Raw genomic sequence first — 22001 nt, forward strand, 5'->3', positions numbered from 1 at the left:
AGTTTTGCAATTGAAATTTTTGCTTGATACAAGACTTCAGCTACTCAACAGTTCTTGGTCGCCGTTGTCTGATTCTTCTCTTCATGATGAGCCATACATTCTCAATAGGAGACAGATCTGGACTGGCAGCAGGCCAGTCAAGCACATGCACTCTGTGTCTACAAAGCCACGCTGTTGTATCCTGTGCAGTCGATCATGATAACCTTCCACTTTCTGAGGTGGTGATGCTGGTCTTTGCCATTGTTCCTGTAATGTTCGACTATATACTTTATAATATGCAGGATAAGCTCATGTGCAAGACAGTTTCGTACAATGTGTTCGAAAGACAGCTCTGATTTTAAAAACAGCCTGTGACACTGCGACATGTGTCGTTTAGCAGAAAACCATGTGACCAACGATGACACACAAGGCCTCGGTTGTGATTCACTAAAAGGTTCATTATTCGAAATCATTTTTGATAGAGCTCACTAGCGGCACCTACTGCTCCAAGAAATGTACATCCATCCATCCATTATCTGTAGCCGCTTTTCCTGTCCTACAGGGTCGCAGGCAAGCTGAAGCCTATAGCTGACTATGGGCGAGAGGCGGGGTACACCCTGGACAAGTCACCAGGTCATCGCAGGGCTGACACAGAGACAAACAACCATTCACGGTCAATTTAGAGCCACCAATTAACCTAACCTACATGTCTTTGGGGGAAACCGGCGCACCCAGAGGAAACCCATACAGACACGGGGAGAACATGCAAACTCCACATAGAAGGGCCCTTGCTGGCCACTGGGCTTGAACCCAGGACCCTCTTGCTGTCAGGCGCCAGTGCTAACCAATACACCACCATGCCGCCAAGAAATGTACAACATGTTTTAATTTCTACATCATGTCAGTGTTCTGCCACTTTGCATTATTATTTGTGTGTACCTTGCACAATGTTCCTTTTTAAAAGAAACTGTTATGTATGAAATTTTTTGTGCCTTTTTGTTATTTGGTGTCCAACAATAAAAAACTAAACGCTAAAATTTATATTCAGACTCTAGACATTTAGAATATATTTACAAATTTATCTTTATATAACACTGGTTTGATGGCAGCATGGTGGTGTAGTGGTTAGCGCTGTCGCCTCACAGCAAGAAGGTCCGGGTTCGAGCCCCGTGGCCGGCGAGGGCCTTTCTGTGTGGAGTTTGTATGTTCTCCCCGTGCCCGCGTGGGTTTCCTCCGGGTGCTCCGGTTTCCCCCACAGTCCAAAGACATGCAGGTTAGGTTAACTGGTGACTCTAAATTGACCGTAGGTGTGTGTGAATGGTTGTCTGTGTCTATGTGTCAGCCCTGTGATGACCTGGCGACTTGTCCAGGGTGTACCCCACCTTGGATAGGCTCCAGCTTGCCTGCGACCCTGTAGAACAGGAAAAAGCGGCTAGAGATAATGAAATGAGATAACACTGGTTTGATGAACTGCTATACACCAGCCTATGTACTGGATGTATGATTATTTGTTTGACCAGCAGGTGTCTCTAGTGAGCGAGTGACGCTTCATTCAGACTCTGGACATTTAGAATATATTTACAAATTTATCTTTATATAGCACTGGTTTGATGGCGGCACGGTGGTGTAGTGGTTAGCGCTGTCGCCTCACAGCAAGAAGGTCCAGGTTCGAGCCCTGTGGCCGGCGAGGGCCTTTCTGTGTGGAGTTTGCATGCTCTCCCCGTGTCCGCGTGGGTTTCCTCCGGGTGCTCCGGTTTCCCCCACAGTCCAAAGACATGCAGGTTAGGTTAACTGGTGACTCTAAACTGACCGTAGGTGTGAATGTGAGTGTGAATGGTTGTCTGTGTCTGTGTGTCGGCCCTGTGATGGCCTGGCGACTTGTCCGGGGTGTGCCCCGCCTTTCGCCCGTGGTCAGCTGGGATAGGCTCCAGCTTGCCTGCGACCCTGTAGAACAGGATAAAGCGGCTAGAGATAATGAGATGAGATGAGATGAGATGAGATTCTAAATGTCTAGAGTCTGAATGAAGCGTCACTCGCTCACTAGAGACACCTGCTGGTCAAACAAATAATCATACATCCAGTACATAGGCTGGTGTATAGCAGTTCATCAAACCAGTGTTATCTCATCTCATCACTACAGCCATAGACATAAACATAGACGCCGCATTCTGCGTAGAATCATACGTCATCCTCGCCGCCATATTGGATGTGGCAAAGTGGAGATTCTTCAGCCGAGAATAAAGATGCCTCATTCATGTGCTGCGTTTAACTGTACCAACAGGTTTACCGTCCAAACGAGATCACATGGGATTACCTTTCACAGGTGAGACTGGAAAAATACTTTTCACTGTATTTGGTCATTATAACGTAATTTTATGAACAGATTTTTCTGACTTTGTGGCTAATATGAAGTCTCGCGCATAATAGCCGCTCGGTGAAACCTGTCTCCAAACAACGAAGTATTTCCTTCGTAACTACGCTGATTGTTGTTAGTTGCTTAGCTAACTTTTCACATACTATGTAGGTTTCCCAAAAATAAAGACATGAAAAAGCAGTGGGAGACAGCTGTGCGACGGGAAGGGTTTTCTGCTACTCCGTCATCCATGCTCTGCAGTGAACACTTCAGAACAGAGGATTTTGACAGAACAGGTCAGACAGTCAGGATCAGAGAGGGAGCTGTTCCTTCAGTCTTCAGTTTCCCAGCTCATCTCCACCAGGTAGGTGTAGAGTTATAAGCAGTGAGAATTAGAGAATACAGTGCCACACTATGATGAACATTTTTGAACGTATGATGAATGTTTTTAACCTTTCTGAATGTGAAGGAATCAGTGATGTATTTTGTTTTGGTATGACGTTAGAACCTGGCCGAACTCAGTTTGGCGGTCATTCAGCTCACTTTATTCAACGAGAGTAGGTCTGTGTGGTGACTCAATAAATAAAACAGTACATTTTTTTAATTCACTATTTCCAGTTTTTCCACTATTCCCATCATTTATCATATTCAGTCTTGTAGGTTGGTTATTGTGGCCTCAGGTTTTGGTAGCTTGCTACGGTATGCTGACTGATTAGCTTACCTGAGCTATCTATCGCGTATCTGTCGCTAGTTTGCAGTGTACAGGGTATTTCGCACACTATTTATAACCATCACATTAAAAGTTATATATGTTGTTTTTATGCCTGTTTGTTTCCCAAATATATACGTGTGTGTCTTAATGGGTGAATAAAAGGCATCGAGTTAAATATTATTGTAGAAAGGGGCTTTATGAAGTTCAGTCCATTTACTTGCACTGGTTTACGGGGAAGATTTGCCACATCCAATATGGCGGACACTCTGACGTATCCCAGCAACGGGCCACCAGCTCAATGCGGCGTCTATGTTTATAATGACTACAGCAACGGGATGAAGCTCCTCCCAGGACCCAAGGTGTCTGCACATATGCCTGTTCCTAGGACCTCAGCTGGCTCATTATTAATTAAATGTTTTTGTTGTTATGTTTTGGTATTTGTATTTGCTTTATGTATCTATTGTTATTTTTGTTCTCTTACTCATGGTAGATTTATTGTCTTCATTTTGCTACAACTATTATTATTATTATTATTATTATTCAGGAGTGGAAAAGGTAAAAAATTAACTGTAGGGTCTATTATGCTGTACAGTTCCAAAAATCCATATTAAACAAAAATTAGACAAAAAATTATCTTAATCCGTTATTTTTAAATGTATTTCTCAAGGAAGCAAAAAGGCGAACGTTGAGCCCACCATACTCAATATTATCCATAAAATAGATTTATAAACAGAACGTATTTTGCGTTATGATTAAAGTTCATATCGCAGTATGTTCTATGCTGTTGTAACCGCATGAATTGCGCATGCGTGACGGATTGCGCATGCGTCCTAAACCGTTTAACGCATGCGCGGTAGAGCTCTAGCAGTGGATGCGGTTGTTGTCATCAGAGCGCCCTTTTTACCTGAGGAGTGGAGCGAAAGTTCAAATCAGGATCTAAAATTATTTCAATAAAACAACAAAGCGGATTTTTTTAAATAAAACAATCTGTGGTTGAATTATGTTAATTCTGGTAAGATATGTCTCCGAATCTGGTTGACAGATGGACTGAGGAGAATAATAACATCGCCAAAAAGTGGAAGGTATGATTAGCTTTTTCAGCTAACTACTTTAGGGTCAATGCCAAATCGCTCCTGACTCCCTACATCAGCGCACTGCATGGGTGATAAAACAATGGTGTTTCCATCCTACATAGTGCATATGGTGTATGTTCGGGAGTCATTTAGGATTCCGCCGAAGTTTTTCTCACTTGCTGGTTAGAGATTGATTTAATATAAGGAGTTTAACTGTTTAATTTCAGGAATATGAAAGTCGTCGACCGCCTATTCAGGACATAAAGAAGCACTGTTATACAGAATGTGTGAAACTACAGCAAAAAGTTCAAGGTAACAGTTATATTTTATTTTCTTCAGCGTTTATAAGAGAGCAATATCCAGCAGGTTATCCAGTTAAGAGATATACAGCTGCAGTCAGAAGTTTGCATACGGGTTGTTTTACAATCAGGGTACAAAGTTTGTGTCACAGGGGTCCAAAATTCAAATTGATTCAAACTGGTTCTTGTACCAGTTTTTAAGTGAAGGACAAGTTAAAGAACAGATAGGCATGTGTAATAGTTTGTATTATAACAAGATTAAGTGTAGCTTTAAGCAGGGCTGGGAGAAACAAATGAAGTGATTCTCGGAGAGGACTTTTTTTTTTGACAATTCAGAATCCACTACTTCCATAGTGCTTTTAAATATAAGGCTGTAAGCTTTGTAGTTGTCTCTAATATTTATGTCCCAATATCTTGACCACATTTTAGGATGAAAATAATCATTTTAGATATGTTATTTTATATTGAAAAATTAGCTGTCTCGGAGAGGACTTTTTTTGACACAATTCCATACTAATTTGATCAAAATAGTCTGAAAACTTACTGCCATTCAACATTAAAACTTAACTATGTTTCCAATGATATGGAACCAAATATTTGTTTTATGGTATAAAGAATGATTTAAGTGCATCCCTTTTGGAGCTACCTGTGGTCAAAAAAGCACTTTTTCTAAATGACACGAGTAATTTTGCTAAATATGACATATATTGCCATACATTCACCAAAAATAACGTTATCACCAAATTTTTTTTTTGCTATCACAAATAATAGAGCTATCACAGGGCTACAATAAACAACCAAGTTTATTTAGTCAAGCCTTTTGATATTGAAGATAATAAGTGTTAAATGTGATTTTTAGCTTGCGTACCCTGATTGTAAAACAACCCATACACACTCATGGACATGAATGTCATGGCAGTATTGGGCTTTCAATTATTTCTTTAAACTTATTTTTTCTGTAACAAAATTATTGTACAACACATACTTTTAACAGAAAAAAAAAACCCTAAGAATTTCATCTATAAGTTTTGATTTATTTTGGGTTTTCTGACAGGGTCAAAAATATCCATGCACCCTCTTAGATTATTAATTTAGTGGTGCTTAAAGTTTTGAAATGTCTTAACTTAAGCCTCTTAACTTCCTGTTCGTGGTCATTTGACTGCAGCCGGAAGTCAAGTTTATTTCTTTTGAGGTATTTCACCCACGTGACCAAGTCACGTGATGCAGCCATTTTGGACGGCACGCTTAAGTCCTTCAGTGCAAGGCAGTATGAGATGGTGGAGACCTTTGCACATTTTAACAAGAAAGTAAGCTGTGATTCGTGTTAAATTGGATCTGTCTTTTATCACAAACACTGTACCCAGCCTTGGTATGGAGCCAAGGTTGTCGACAGAAGTCAACAGTTTGATGAAGGATGACCCCAGCAGTTTGAAACGGTACAAGGTAGGCTATGTTCACAACACTGTCTTGTTACTTGGGGGATCCGAGATCCCCTGAAACAGACATGAGATCCTTTGAAAACATGATTTGGGAAATGTTGGGGGTAGGGATGTTAACCGATGACCGTTTGACCGGTGGTTGACCGAATCAACGTCAACCGGTTAATTTTTTTTGGTTGTCGGTTAAAAAAAAAATCAATCGTTTTGAAGCTGCTGATTTTGGAGCGGACAGCTGACAAATCAGAAACACCCATTCAGTCATGTCCCGCCCCAGTTAAAGACAGCTGACAAATCAGAAACACCCATTCAGTCATGTCCCGCCCAGCTGCCACTCGGTGAAAAAAGTGTAGACACCGGCTTTTTAGCTTACAAATTACTTTTTTTTTTAATTATTAAAAGGCACATCGAGTTTAGTCCTGCCTTGGCCAGTGCATTCTGAAAGTATGTTTTGGTCTGTAGCCAACAATGCATGTTATTGCAGATCATATCTCTCCACACAAACTAAAGGCGCAGATGCCGACTTTTTTTTTTTAATCGCGCAGATCCGTTTTTTTTTGGGGGGGGGGGGGGGGGGCGTTGGAGTGTCTGATTGTAATTTCAAGGTGGATTCTGTATTAAAATTACTAAATAGGCGGGTGCCGTTGCAGTCCATGAAGCGTGGGGGGTGTGAAAGGAGGGCAGTGGATCGGGGGGCTGCGCGCGTTTGCGCGGAAGCTGCGCAATCAGTAGATCAGAATGCGCACATTAAATTTTGCGCGGCTTCAGCGCGGGCGCGCGGCTTTCTGATTTGCTGTTTTCTTCTCGTGCTTGTACTTCCTGTGTTTCGTGGACTGTGGCGGCATTTGCTTATATGCAGAATTTGCTTTGATGAAGTTGTGGTCGGATGCTCCAACGCCCCCCCTTTGGAAACGAAGGTCGGATCTGCGCGATTCAGCCGTGGAGAGGGCGGCATCCGCCAAAAGGCGCGCCGTTTGCATCCCTGTAATAATTCCAATTCTAGAATTTGAAACTCATAGGTTAACCGACTTTAACCGGTTAATGAGGCTCGGTGGTTGGTCAAGATTTTTTTTAGTTTTCGCCATCCCTAGTTGGGGGGGTCTCTAAAATATTGGCAAAATGATGTTTATTGACATAGCAATCGTGTGTAACGGGAAGCATTTGCATATCCGAAGTGTTGTGTTTACATGACAACGACTGCTGCCGCCAGGTTGGTTGTTGAGTAGCCTGACTGTTTTTTTTTTTTTTTCTTGCGTGTGGTATCATTGTTGACACGAGGTTGTTTTTTGAACATGCCAATGTGGACACGATTTCCCCTGATGAGTTATGACTTCAGACGCGATGCGTGTGTGGAGTCCGCGTGATATGTGCGTAAGATAGGCTTCTCATGTGTTTGGAGATCCGCGCTCTTTTTTTCTTTTTTTTTCTCTCTCTTTTTTTACTTAATTTCCCTGTTTATTTCTATGTCCCATTTCTTTCTAGCCTCTGTTATTGCGTTTTATGTCTGATGTCTGCTACATGCAACCCTAGACAAATTAACACTGCCTTGTTTCACTGCTCAGATGGGTTAACAAACACTGACCCATTTACTTTTTGCTATATATTTTATCAAAATTGCATTAACTAATAAACTAACCTGAAATGAAATGATCACTGCAAAGTCTGGAGTACTCTGTTGGCTCCCAATCCTGTCTTTTCACAGCTGTAATCCCTCTTGTCTGGGTCAGTAGTAAACCAGTAGTGATGTGTTGGTCGCGAACGATCTGGTTCAAAGAGCCGGCTCTTTGAAGTGAACGACGGGAGCCGGCTCTTCGGTGGGAGCCGAGTTGGGGAGCCGAATTATTTTTTTTGTCCTTAGGTGCCTCAGAGAGAGAGAGACTTTCACAAAAAAAGTTGCTGTCCGATTGCGTCTTTGTGTTGTCTATTACCATTCAAAGGAGAAAAAGTAGCATGGTGTACGCCTACTTTTTTTGGTTGATGTCATTCACAGCTGCGAAAATACGAAAATTGGTGTAATGCTTAAAGCTGTGGAGCGCAGGGGAGAGGAGTCTGTGAGGCACCTGAGGAGGGGAAAATCAGCTGTGTATTTTATATTGGTAATATAACACAGTTTTGCATTATGTTTGTGAGAAAATAATTTATTAATTGGTAAGTTTTATTTCTATAGCTAGAACATTGTTACACTGCTGTACTTTACAAAGCTTTACAATGGCTACAAAAAATAAAAAATAAAATGGAAAACATCCTATTTGATAAAATATAAATAATGTAATTAATTAACTAGTTAATTGCAGCAATTAAATCAAAAATAAAATCTCAGGAGCCGTTTGGGAGCCGAAAGAGCCGGCTCCTTATAGTAAGAAGAGCCAAAAGAGCCGAAATTCCCATCACTAGAAACCGGTAAAAGGAGCGTCCTGCACGCTGTCCCTGTCTGTTGTGGCAGCCCACAGCACAACAAGCAAACACCATGGTTATTTATAGAGTGCTTACTGACAAATTAATCTATTCTAGGTGTCTGTAACACGTTTTTTTTCAAGCCGGTTCTCCCTCTCTGTCTGCAGCGTTAGTATGTAGCTTGACGTTCAAAATGGCGAACACCGGGGCGTCACGTGACCCTGTGACGTCAGGTGAAATACCTCAATAGCACTTTTAACAATAGACATTGTCGCAAAGTAGCTTTACAGAATTTGAATGACTTTAAACATGAGCTAATTTTATCCCTAATCTATCCCCAATGAGCAAACGTGTGGCGAGGAAAAACTCCCTCAGACGACATGAGGAAGAAACCTCGAGAGGAACCAGACTCAAAAGGGAACCCATCCTCATTTGGGCGACAACATGATTATAACATTAACAGTTTTAACATGGAGTCAGTTTCGTTGACGTTATAACTCTTCAATTGATGGAAACTTGAGTGCAAAACTGTTCATGACAACTGCAGTCCTAAAGTTAGCAAGTCAACTGTAGTCCTCAGCCATAACAGCATTGCTGTAAGTGTCCAAAGCGTCTTCTAAGTGTGACTTTCAACTGTCCATATGGGTCCGTCCTCCACAGGAGCGATGTGATGAGACTCCTACCAGACATAAGGCGTCAGGATGGATCGGGCAGGTCCGAGGAGCAGAAGAGGTCAGCATCTCGATCTCAGGATTGACATGTAACTCAGGAGGGACAGGTTGTTAGGTATGCCCAGTGTCACCTAAATAAGTAGAAACAGTATACATTTTGCACTGAGTGCAAGCAGGGACTCCGGCAAAACTAACTATGACAGCATAACTAAAAGGGGAGAGCTAGAAGGTAACACAGGCATGAGGGAGCCCCGGGACATAAAGCAGTCAGCCACTACACCGTCAACAAACTCGAGTGAGCAAGTGAGTGGAGGACTGACAGCATCCATACATCCCAGTTTACCAAAACACTCTATGTCTGAGGACCCTCCAGATCTACACCTTTACCTCATAAACACCATTAACAAAAGGCTTGACTAAACAGATATGTTTTCAGCCTAGACTTGACTGTGTCTGATTTCCGAACACCACTACTCTGTGCCAAAATAAAAAGGGTTTCTTTGACAAGTACAAGTTATTGGGAGGTGTAGCCACTTTGCCAGGGTCTGGAAGAAGACTGAAGCTGTCACTCTCCGATGAGAGGAAATTGGTTTGGATGGTCAGGAAGCACCAAGGTACAGGCCTTCCAGGAACTGAAAACTGCTGGAGCACTGTCTACAATCAAGAATGTTTTACATCGCCAGAGGCCAAGAAAGACGTCCCTGATCCAAAAAGGCAAGCTTGACTGAAGTTTACAGCTGAACACACGGACAATGAAAAACCTTCTGGAGGAAAGTTTTATGGTCAGATAAGACAAAGATTGAGTTCTTTGGCCACAATGACTGGCGGTATGTTTGGAAGAGTAAAGGTAAGGTATTTAACCCCAGGAACACTGTACCAACTGTTAAACATGGTTAAACAAAGCGGTTGGAATAACAAAGGACTCGGACTACCTCAGAATTATTCAGCATAACCTCAAATCATCAGCTAGTGTTCTAGTCAAGACAACCTAAACCAAGTCATGACTAAAACCAAACTGTACTGGAACTAAGATTTTGAGGGGTTGAGATCAAGTCAAGACCAAGACAGGGCGAGATTGAGTCAAGACTGGGACCTGATCCAGTGTGTGTGTGTGTGTGTGAGAAAGAGGTGGGAGGGTGACATTCATTAACAGGAAGAAAAATTTCAAATTAGTAATGAGTCACATTATTGGTCAGATTTGAAGCAGGAAATTGTACATCCAATCTCAGTAACAATGTTAAATCATAAAATACACAGACAATTTGATGAAATCCCCACAGTTATGGTCTTGACCGGTCTTGCAATAAAATCCTGAGCCCTCAATATCCGAGACCGAGACAAGACCAAGTAAAAATGTGGTTGATTTCAAGACGAGACCATCAAAAAGTGGTCTTGAGACCGGTCTCGAGTACTACAACACTACGATCAGCTAGATGGTTGAAACTTTGACACAACTGGGTGTTCCAACAGTACAATATCCCCAAACGGGATAAAGCAGGATAACATTAAGCTTTTGAAATGCCTTCTCAAAGTCCTGATCTCAACCACATAAAAAATATGTGGACTGCTTAAAAGTTGGTTCCATGCCAGGAAACCAACAAATTTAACTGAATGCTACCAATTCTGCTAAGAAGAGTTGCCAAATATCCAACCAGAATTCTGCTTGTTGATTGCTACCAAAAGCATCTGGTCAAGGGACATTTAACCAGCCATGGGGGCAGCCATGGCCTATAGGTTAGAGAAAGCCTTGGGCCCAAAGGGTCGGTGGTTCGATTCCCGGGACCGGCAGGAAAAACGTGAGGGGAGTTGAGTGAATGAACAGCACTTTCACCTCCCTCTGTATCATGGCTGAAGTGCCCTTGAGCAAGGCACCTAACCCCCAACTGCTCCCTGGGTGCCGTAGCATAGCTGCCCACTGCGCTGGGTATGTATGTGTGTGTGCTCGTTCCTCATTTGTGTGTGCATGCCTGTGTTCACTGCTTCAGATGGAAATTTCGCTTGTGCTCAAGTGTATATGTGACACAGACTTCTTCTTCTAACTTTTATTTTGGGCTTTGATTTCAGAAAGCCCTAAATAAATTAAAACTTCTGCATCAAATTTTTTTTTTCTATTAAAGCTGTATATTGTATAATCATTATGTCACAGAAAAAGAACAGTTCAAATAAATAATTGAAAGCCCAATATTACCATGGTATTCGAGTCCATGATACGTGTATGTAAACTTGTAAGTGCAACTGTACTACCAGGGGTGTGTTTAAAAATAAAAAAAATTTAAAGTAGGATGGCAAAAAAGGGCACATGACGAGTGTATTTGCAGAAGATCTGACTTGTTTCTTGGTCAATGCAATGTTAATATAATTATAACTTAATGACTAAGCTGCTAATAACTTGACTAAGTTGACAATCATTTTCTTTAGCTCTTAATACTAAAGGGATTTGCTCAGAATACCTGCAGCACTCCAAGGGTTTAAATCGGCATGAACTAGACTTGATTCATTAAGTCTGCACAAATCGCAAAGCTGTAGTAAACTAGACACAAATAGCAAATGAGATCACAATTAGGCTGCCATACCTTATATGTGGCCACAATCCTGTACCCAAACATACTAAGCATGTCTAAAAACTGATGTATGAGTTTTGTTCCTCCAACAGGTCTGCCAGCCCAAACAGGACACCTTAAGCTTGAGCTCACTGTTGCATACAACACTTTGTTATTTTCACTGAGTTGCGGCACACCAAAGGAGACGAATGATTGCATTAACAATATCTTAATAAGAGGTAAAGCCTCTTATTTATTGTAGTAGAAAAATAATGTGCAGATGGGGATTATGTTTCTGAATACTTTGTGTTCTCTCTCATGGTTTTTAGCATTAGAGGCTGTATGTAAGCAGGTGCCCAGTTATGATTTGGTTCCATTATGGCAAGTTGTGCTGAAGACCTTCGGTGGTACGGTATACGAACCATGGATCCACAAACTGCTGCTGATTCAGTGGGCAGTCTGGCTCTCAGAATGCCACTATGAAGGAATCCTGCATTTGCTTCTACAGGTTAATCACAAAGTATGTATTTTTTATTTTTTTTTGTAAAGTATGTAAAGATAACTGTCTTACAACATCTGAGCAAGACAGAAAGACATCGCCATTCAAATGGAAAATTAAGGACAGCCATAATAACACATCATTTTGTTCATACTGTATATAACATCTAGGATACTCCAGACAATCGCCTACAAATTGATTGATTGATTGATAAGTTCATTGTCCATTTCTGAAAAGATTGTGGTTGGCTTTATACAATAACTACCCCAAAAAAAACACTTGCATGGAGACACGATTCGGAACAGAAAGTCCTTCCCATGCCACAACGCACATCAGGCAGCGCTGATCTCTGTTTCAGTCGTCCTCGGCCTCTCGCCTATTACGTAGCTAGGGTTACAGTGGGGGGCTAGCCCTCTGGTAACTGCGAGAGAGTTTGAACAGAAAAGAAACAAACAAAAAAAAAACAAAGCAGTTTCAGTCTCTTGTTATATTATTTATAAATACAGTGGTGCTTGAAAGTTTGTGAACCCTTTAGAATTTTCTATATTTCTGCATAAATCTGACCTAAAACATCATCAGATTTTCACACAAGTCCTAAGAGTAGATAAAGAGAACCCAGTTAAACAAATGAGACAAAAATATTATACTTGGTCATTTATTTATTGAGGAAAATGACTCAATATTACATATCTGTGAGTGGCAAAAGTATGTGAACCTTTGCTTTCAGTATCTGGTGTGACCCCCTTGTGCAGCAATAACTGCAACTAAACGTTTGCGGTAACTGTTGATCAGTCCTGCACACCGGCTTGGAGGAATTTTAGCCCATTCCTCCGTACTGAACAGCTTCAACTCTGGGATGTTGGTGGGTTTCCTCACATGAACTGCTCGCTTCAGGTCATTCCACATCATTTCCATTGGATTAAGGTCAGGACTTTGACTTGGCCATTCCAAAACATTAACTTTATTCTTCTTTAACCATTCTTTGGTAGAACGACTTGTGTGCTTAGGGTTGTTGTCTTGCTGCATGACCCACCTTCTCTTGAGATTCAGTTCATAGACAGATGTCCTGACATTTTCCTTTAGAATTCGCTGGTATAATTAAGAATTCATTGTTCCATCAATGATGGCAAGTCGTCCTGGCCCAGATGCAGCAAAACAGGCCCAAACCATGATACTACCACCACCATGTTTCACAGATGGAATAAGGTTCTTATGCTGGAATGCAGTGTTTTCCTTTCTCCAAACATAATGCTTCTCATTTAAACCAAAAAGTTCTATTTTGGTCTCATCCGTCCACAAAACATTTTTCCAGTAGCCTTCTGGCTTGTCCACGTGATCTTTAGCAAACTACAGATGAGCACCAATGCTCTTTTTGGAGAGCAGTGGCTTTCTCCTTGCAACCCTGCCATGCACACCATTGTTGTTCAGTGTTCTCCTGATGGTGGATTCATGAACATTAACATTAGCCAATGTGAGAGAGGCCTTCAGTTGCTTAGAAGTTACCCTGGGGTCCTTTGTGACCTCGCTGACTATTACACGCCTTGCTCTTGGAGTGATCTTTGTTGGTCGACCACTCCTGGGGAGGGGAACAATGGTCTTGAATTTCCTCCATTTGTACACAATCTGTCTGACTGTGGATTGGTGGAGTCCAAACTCTTTAGAGATGGTTTTGTAACCTTTTCCAGCCTGATGAGCATCAACAACGCTTTTTCTGAGGTCCTCAGAAATCTCCTTTGTTCGTGCCATGATACACTTCAACAAACGTGTTGTGAAGATCAGACTTTGATAGATCCCTGTTCTTTAAATAAAACAGGGTGCCCACTCACACCTGATTGTCATCCCATTGATTGAAAACACCTGACTCTAATTTCACCTTCAAATTAACTGCTAATCCTAGAGGTTCACATACTTTTGCCACTCACAGATATGTAATATTGGATCATTTTCCTCAATAAATAAATGACCAAGTACAATATGTTTGTCTCATTTGTTTAACTGGGTTCTCTTTATCTACTTTTAGGACTTGTGTGAAAATCTGATGATGTTTTAGGTCATATTTATGCAGAAATATAGAAAATTCTAAAGAGTTCACAAACTTTCAAGCACCACTGTAAGTACATTGTTTTGTTTAAAAATCCGACATCAGAATACGTCAAAACAACAGTGAAATATTGCCATGGCCTAAAGGTTAGAGAAGCAGCTTTGGGACCAAAAGGTTGCTGGTTCGATTCTCTGGACCAGCAGGGATGGCTGAAGTGCCCTTGAGCAAGGCACCTAACCCCCAACTGCTCCCTAGGCTGCTCTGGGTATGTTGTATGTCGCTCTGGATAAGAGTGTCTGCTAAATGCCTGTAATGTAATGTAATGTGAATGAAATAAAACTTGTGCACTAAAGATATTCCTAAAATTAGAAGGGCACTCGGAGAGAGCAGATTTCCTTCAAGGACAATTGTTGACTCTTCTATGATATGCAAATCTTCAGCTGCAGTCACTGTGTCTGAGTCATACTGGGACTGATTCCACAGACTGTTTGTTTCATATTAAGACCCATACTGTATTTTGAAGTCACTTTCCCAGAGTGCTCCGTGGCAACTGCTTTCTGTATCACATTTGAGCAACATGTGTATTCCAGAATATTAGTGGTGCCAGTGAATGTTGATTGTGATATGGAGTGATCCTATTTCTGCATTTGCTATGTTTTTTTTATTATTATTGAACTTTGCTGCCATTTAAGGATTTAATGGATTGACTTCCGCCAACACCAAAAGTCATATCTTGTAACGTTAGCGAAAGTGAAAATAAATTTGTGGATCTGCCCAGTGACTTGGATCCACTCCAAACTTTAATGGGTTCTTGTCCATGTTACATACTTCCAAGTTTCATGGAGATCAGGTTTGGTAGGATTTGGGCAATCCTGCTTAAAGCTGGACAAACAAACCACACTGAAAACATAATGTCCTTGGTGGAGGTAAATAGGGATGAGCGAGTACAGCATTCTGCATCTGTTAACCATATGAATTATCTGTATCCGGGAGTGGGTGGGGCCTAACCCGGAAGTGGGCGGGATTTAACCCGGAAGTGGGTCTGGTTGTCTTGAAACGGGCGGGGCTTTAACCAGTATGTTATTTTAAGCATGCAGTTGATATGGGTTGATCAGAAATTATATTTATTGCTGATTAGAAAACTATTTACAGGACAGCATCAGCATTGAGCTTCAGATCAGTGGTTTTGATCACGATAGCAAACGAACTATTTACAGAAGAAGTTTTGCAACAATGAATACAACACATGCGGTTGCAATTATGAAATGTAATGAACAAGAGTTTTCATACTCAACATAACTTTCTTTTTTTAACTTTTTTTATGATCAGTGTGTTTTGTTTTTTAAATTTTTTTTATTCTTTATTTTTTTTATTTCCACACTGTGTGTGTGTGTGTGTGTGTGTGTGTGTGTGTGTGTGTGTGTGTGTGTGTAGCTTAATTTGTAATATTATTTGTACCACTACTACCTAGAAAGTGTCAGACACTCAGTGCGTGAAGTAAAATAAAACTGGGTAGAGCCAACTGACGGTTTAAAAAAAAAAACTCTGACAACCGGCAGAGTGTGTGTGTAGCTTAATTTGTAATACTTATACCACTACTGCCTTTATTTTTACATGAATTACAGAAAAAGTGTCAGACACTCAGTGCGTGAAGTCAAAAAAACTGTTTTTAACCGACTGTAAAAAAAAAAGAAAAAAAATCTCCGACAGGCAGAGACGTAACGGAAGTCGCTTTCTACCAAGCACCATGTCTGAATGAACCCACGTTTGCCAGAACTCTACTGGTTATAAGTAAGTACAAACTGAAATAAAAACAAACTTGAAGCTGAAGAAACCCGAAACGTTAACGGAAAAGACCCATGAACCTGAGTGACTGAGGGAGAGACAGAGAGCTGTTCTCTGTGTGAGTGAGCAGAGTGGTGTGTGTGTAGGGGAGGGGCGCTGTGACGCTGTGTGAGGATTTTTCATTCAGGCCAAGCACAGATATTGACTCGTATTACTCGTATAATACTCGTACTCTGCAAAAGTGCTTTATCCGTACCGGATACTCATTTCAGCCGAGTATCCGGCTCAACTCCTAGAGGTAAATATTTTTTTTAGCTGTAGGTACTCTGTATTGTCTCCCAGAGGGAAGCTTGTCAGATTCAGTGAAAAGAGGATGGGAAGGATCTGTGAAGATCTGCTTAGGTTTCTGCATGTTAAAGTGCATATCACGGGTAAATTCAAAAGCAAGATCAATGTAATTCTCATATTTTATATTAAACTTTGGTCAAATATCTCTAGTATTCTGCATTCTCTGCAATTTTTTTTTACCTTGCGCAATACCAGAAAAATTCATTTGAAATCAAGCCATTTGAGGCGAATTGGTCCGCCTCTGAAAAAACTTGGCATTTGGATTTCCCGGCAAACATTGATTTTCGTGACGTCGCGTGCGGGACGCCTCCTTCTGAATCCTACGTCAGCGCTGGTTTGTTTGAGAAAACGACCTAGTGGTTTTCTGCAAATTTCTTCAACGTTATCGTGTAATTTATTAAAATGGTTAACAGATTTATCGTAGGAGGGTGTAGCAACACCAATCTTGATGAGATTAGTACTCATCATTTCCCAAAAGACCGGACAATGAGAGAGAAATGGGAGCGCTTGGTCTACACAGGCTGTGCACTGAAACTGCACAAGCTCTTGCAGCCTGCTGGCGCTTCCGCAGATAACGTCACAAATCTGGCTCCAGACTCCCTTGGGATTTTTCCAGACGCATTTTATTTTTTTCTGCTGTAGACAGATGGCCTTGTGCAAAATTACCCTTCTGGATGAGTGTGTAAAGGGACATACTTTCATATAAAAAACACGAAATTGGTCCAGAATATGCACTTTAACAACCACATTAATCTCAGATAACTGTCTCTGTGATTTTCCTTATAATTCTGTCTGCCATGTTAAAAATCATGGACAGAGGGGTCCCCCCCCCCCCCCCCCCCATCCTTTGAGGGAGAAACTATCCATTGATCTAAATGGTAAGTGGATCTAATGGAATGTCTAGTGAATGTAGCTATGTGGTGGAGTGTTTCAGAAAATTGTCATCCCTAAATTTATCAATAACCCTTAAATATCCTGCCACTGTGTTCCACATGTGATGTGACTCTTACTTTACATTTCATCATTACAAATGACTGATAAAATGACAAATCATGTCCCTTTCCAGTTATCCAGTTACTTATGAACTGGGCTGTATTTCTTTATGCTTTTGTTTATATATTTTCTCTCTTTCTTCAAAGTTTAGTTGGGGTGTTGTGTGTGTGTGTGTGTGTGTGTGTGTGTGTGTGTGTGTGTGTGTGTGTGTGTGTGTGTGTGTGTTTTTTAAACAATATTTTAACCATCTTCTTCATCCATAAACAGAGCGCACCATCAGGGGATCTGCTTGCAGAAACCCGAAACCTTACCTTCTCTACTGAAGAAGACACCTCCCTGCTCGTCGCTTTAGCAACCAAGGACCTTAAGGAGCTTTTGTATGTGTGCACTTTTATTTCTAATGGTATGTTAACTAAGCTCTGTGTGACCATACTGAAAATCAGAGAAGAAATTGTAATCTGTTCATGTGTGTGTGTATATAATAATGCATATATGTCTTAGGAGTGGCGCAGATAAAGAAAGAGAAATATATCGAGGCTCTCGTAGTTTTGCAGGAAGCTCGCACTCAACCCTCACCCAGAGCTCTCTTGGCTCATGTTCACATGCTCACAGGCCTTTGCTATGCCAAGCTGGTAAGAAGTTACTGAACTGCCAAATTTCCACAAATTTCTCCACTCATCTGTTATTTCTTTATGAATATTTTCTAAAAATGTATGCTGTCTCCCCTGGAGTGTTATCTAGTTTCTAGTTACACCAACAGGGGTATTTTATTTTTGTGAATAAATGATACAGTAAAGTGCTAATTAGTACATCAAAAAGTGTTATCTGTGATGCATTTTATTTTACCGTAGCATTGTTGATTTAACTGGTTAAGGATTTATATCAGCCACAAATCTTTCCTGGTTACCAAGACAACTGGACATTGCATGTGAATAGTGCTTTGATAATATCATTTTGTCACGTCTGTTCAGAATATTGTAATTATACAACTTTTTTTTTTTTTTTTGCTGACTTTTAAAGCTAGACTGCCTTTCAGATTTTAAGTGTAGGTCATAAAAAGAATTTTTCCCGACACCCAATTATTTTTGCTTAGTGGACCGAAAGCTACTAAATTCGAATCACAGACTTCCAATTTTATTATTTTTTTAAAATAGAACAATTAATGAATTTAAGGCCATGTGGCCCTAAATTCTCTGCTATTTTTTCCTGCTTCACCATGACCCAATTCAAGACATGACGTGGTGGGCTTTCCCCGTTCGTGCAAGGCATTGTGAGATACAAATTTGAAACAGGAGAGAAAAATAGAGGACGTGAGTGTGTGAATGAAACGTGAAAGACCGACTACAGTAACAGAAAGCGAGAAGAAAAGACGTTATGTTGCAAAGGAAAGGAAACACAGGACCAAATTAATAAATCTCGGTGGTCAACGAGCACCTCGGTGTGATCAGCTGTTCGTTTAGCGACAGAATGATGGAACTGTCAGCGCACGGTCAAAATTAAACCTGCAGATGGCAGTAATGTAACACTGTGGATGCCAGCTGCCATAAAACCCAAAAGAAGAAGAAGGGAAGCCTGCGCATGCGCACACCAGACTTCCTCTGTCTGCTTGACTGTGCGAAGCGAGCGAGTTCATGCACATTATTTGCTCGGGAATCCCTTCAAATTAAATAACTTCCCAGCCACAGAATGGCCTGTTTTTGAGATCTTACAGAAATAAACGTATCACAATGACCAAATTTCAGAGGGAACTAAATTTCACCGAGTTTATGAAATCGAAAGGCCGTCTAGCTTTTAATAGATTTACTTCTACCCAGGCGTTTCACAGATGTGAAGTGTGTGTGTGTGTGTGTGTGTGTGTGTGTGTGTGTGTGTGTGTGTGTGTGTGTGTTTTCAGCAACAGCCCCAGAGTGCCCTTCAGTGTTACAGAAAGGCTTTGGAAGTGGACTTTAATTGCCACAGGGCTCTTTATCAGAGCTCAGAAGTATACAGACAGCTGGGAAACACGAACGCTGAAATAGAGGCCCTGCATCTCCTGCACTCTGTAAGTGATCTTACTACGGACGAACTATAATCCATACAAGTGGCGTAGTTTTTTTTTTTTAAATAATGACTAATATATTTCTGAGTTTAGTATAAAAAGGAAACTTGTGTGATCTATCTATCTATCTATCTATCTATCTATCTATCTATCTATCTATCTATCTATCTATCTATCTATCTATCTATCTATCTATCTACTTATCTATGCAGGCTGTAATGTTGCATGCAGAGAGTGATCCATCAAGTACATCAATGCCATTGATATCTCCTGATGTGCTGCTTGGGAGTAAACAAATCGACTTCATCTGCCAAATTCCATCTCCTCTTCATATATTACACACACTGGGGTGTCGATGTGTGCTCAGTGACAGGCAAGTGCACTAACATTTAAGACCAGAGGGAAGGAAGGAATCCTGCTTTAAATTTCTCAGAAATTAATATCGTGATTGACATCATATCACTGATATCAATGTAATTTTTCATCAGGAATTCACAAGGGGCTGAATATTATCTCGACCTCTTGGCTTCTCTACAGTCAGACTCAAAACAAGTAAGTTCATTATTTCAGAGAGGCCATTTATGATTTTCTGAAAGTGATGCACATTATGTATATATGTATGTATAGCATTATATAATGGGTAATGACTTGCAAATCTGACACATTGCAGATGCCTGTGAGCGATGACTTGTCATTTCCAAGAATTCCAGTGATCTACCTTGAAGCAGCCTTTGCCCTGTTAACAGCCAAACGGGTTTGGGATGCCCTTGCCATTTGTGATGAGGTCATTGCTAAAACTGCTGATCTTATCCCAGAGAGGTTGTTGATTTCACCATCCATGACCGTTTCCACAGAACTCATCCCTCTGGCACTGGAAGCTGATGCTCCAGAGGAAAAGCTGGAGTGTGTGCTCTGGTCTGGAGCTGCTTACTTCCTCCAAGGACAGGCACATTTACAGCTCAAAGATACGAAAGAGGCATTGACCAATTTTACTCGGTAAAGCATAATCTCGAAACTGTTTGAATGGGCCGAGTCTTCATGTCATTTATTTCCTTTCTCTTACTCATGATGTGTTTTGTGTGTTCACTTTGCAGAGCTATCAATCAATTGGTGAAAGCGTGCATTAAGCAGAAAGGTAAGCGGCTTATCTTCTCTTACAGTATGGAGTGAAATAAACTCACACAGCTTATCAGACAATCTCACTTTTATGAGTGCCCAGTAAATGGTGATCTAATCGTTTGGGGGGGGTGTGTGTGTCCTGTATGATTTTCTCTTATAAAATTAGTCACTTTAAAAAATGTTTCTTGCAGTGAAAGATCCAGGAGACTATAGAGGAGCTGTTGATCATACAATGAAGTTCCTGGAAGCTCTGAAAGGAAAAGTGCTTGCATTTAGAGCTGTGTGTTTTGCAGAGAGAGGGCAATTGAAGGAGGCTTTAAGGGACTTTCAGCTCAGTCTTCAGGCCACACCAGGTGAGCAAAAAGATATTTCTTCCCCCAGCGAATCGCCCGTCATTCCATTGATGCTACATTCCATTTAATTTTGTGATCAGATGGTTATGTAACATTACTGTTTATACATGACTCATAATAATGTTATTACATTATATATATTTATGCCTTAACATCCCCTTTGTCTAATTTAAATGTGCATATTTATATTGAATAATCTTAATTTTTGATCTAACATTGATCTACTACTGCAATTTAAGTCAACTCTTCTGCTTTTGAATTGTTAGGAATAATTTTCTCAACCAAATTGTGTCCTGGTTCTTGTTTTACCAGGATGCAGGAACACTGAAATGTGGCTAGTGGAGATGATGTGGAGGCTGGACCGCAAGCAGGAAGCGGCAGCCATGTGGACGCAAATCCTTAATTCCACACAATCACCAACACCCGTGTAAGCTAATGAATCCATCATTGTTTTGTGTGTATTGTATGTAAATAATTAAACACAGACTTGGTAGTGATGATTCTTTGACGCTTTCATGTGAGGCAATGCATTTAATACTTTTCGATCTGTGTTTCAGAGATCTGCCCTTGTATCTGCAAACGTGGCATGAGGATCCGACGGCTTTTGACCTGAGCAGCCTGAAGAGCAAAATGGAGGAATTTATACAGAATAGTTTTGTAATAGCATAGTAACATTGCGTTATTCTACATCCTTTGAATATTTATTTAATGACTCTTGCTTGATTTATCATTTGTACCGGTCCTTCATCGCAGGACATCACACACGCGTACATGTGCAGAGATGAGAAACTGGAAACCACAAACGACACACGTGTGTAGATGAGAATAACATGTAAAACCACACACAGTCAGGGGTTCAGGATCAAACCCTGGATTCAGGCCCTACAAGGCATCACAGTCATGTTCTGCACTACCTGCTGCCTTTCCTTTTCTTGACATAGAATGTATACCTAAGGAATAAACATTTTTGCATCAAGTTCATTTGAGATGATTTTCAAAATTGTAAATAGTTTGAAATGAATGCTTTTGGGTGACAATAAAGGTCATGTTATATCATCGGAGAATGTATGGTAGATCATCGTAATGGGTTCCTAAGTGGATAGGAATTTAGTTCTGGGCATCACCTAGAGTTCTGATCTCGGTATCGTTTTAAAAATGGAAAAAGTAGAATCCGTGCATGCATCATTCTCTGTTTAAAGTTTTTGTTTGTTACTATTTATCATATGTATAGGGTGTAACTTCACTATCCAGTGTATGTTTGGTAAGGGAACCAGTTAATATTTAAGCTACAGGAAGTATTATACTGAAACCTCTTGTTAGTGAGTTATACATGTACTTTATGGCCAAAAGTATGTGGATATCTGACCA

At 40.7% G+C, this 22001-nt stretch overlaps 1 protein-coding gene across 1 annotated transcript; it reads left to right on the forward strand.

The window, feature by feature from the left end:
• Positions 1-3925: 3925 nt before the first annotated feature.
• Positions 3926-21697, forward strand: fancg (FA complementation group G). Its single transcript, XM_060907302.1, has 14 exons — positions 3926-4126; positions 4345-4429; positions 11571-11696; positions 11787-11977; positions 17391-17526; positions 17625-17755; positions 19018-19164; positions 19374-19534; positions 19650-19713; positions 19832-20157; positions 20256-20296; positions 20472-20633; positions 20946-21060; positions 21191-21697. Exons 1-14 carry the CDS (start codon positions 4064-4066, stop codon positions 21300-21302), a joined length of 1860 nt encoding a protein of 619 aa, XP_060763285.1. The 5' UTR covers positions 3926-4063; the 3' UTR covers positions 21303-21697.
• Positions 21698-22001: the final 304 nt, after the last annotated feature.

Source organism: Neoarius graeffei, chromosome 24, assembly GCF_027579695.1.
Source record: "Neoarius graeffei isolate fNeoGra1 chromosome 24, fNeoGra1.pri, whole genome shotgun sequence".
Lineage (NCBI taxonomy): Eukaryota > Metazoa > Chordata > Actinopteri > Siluriformes > Ariidae > Neoarius > Neoarius graeffei.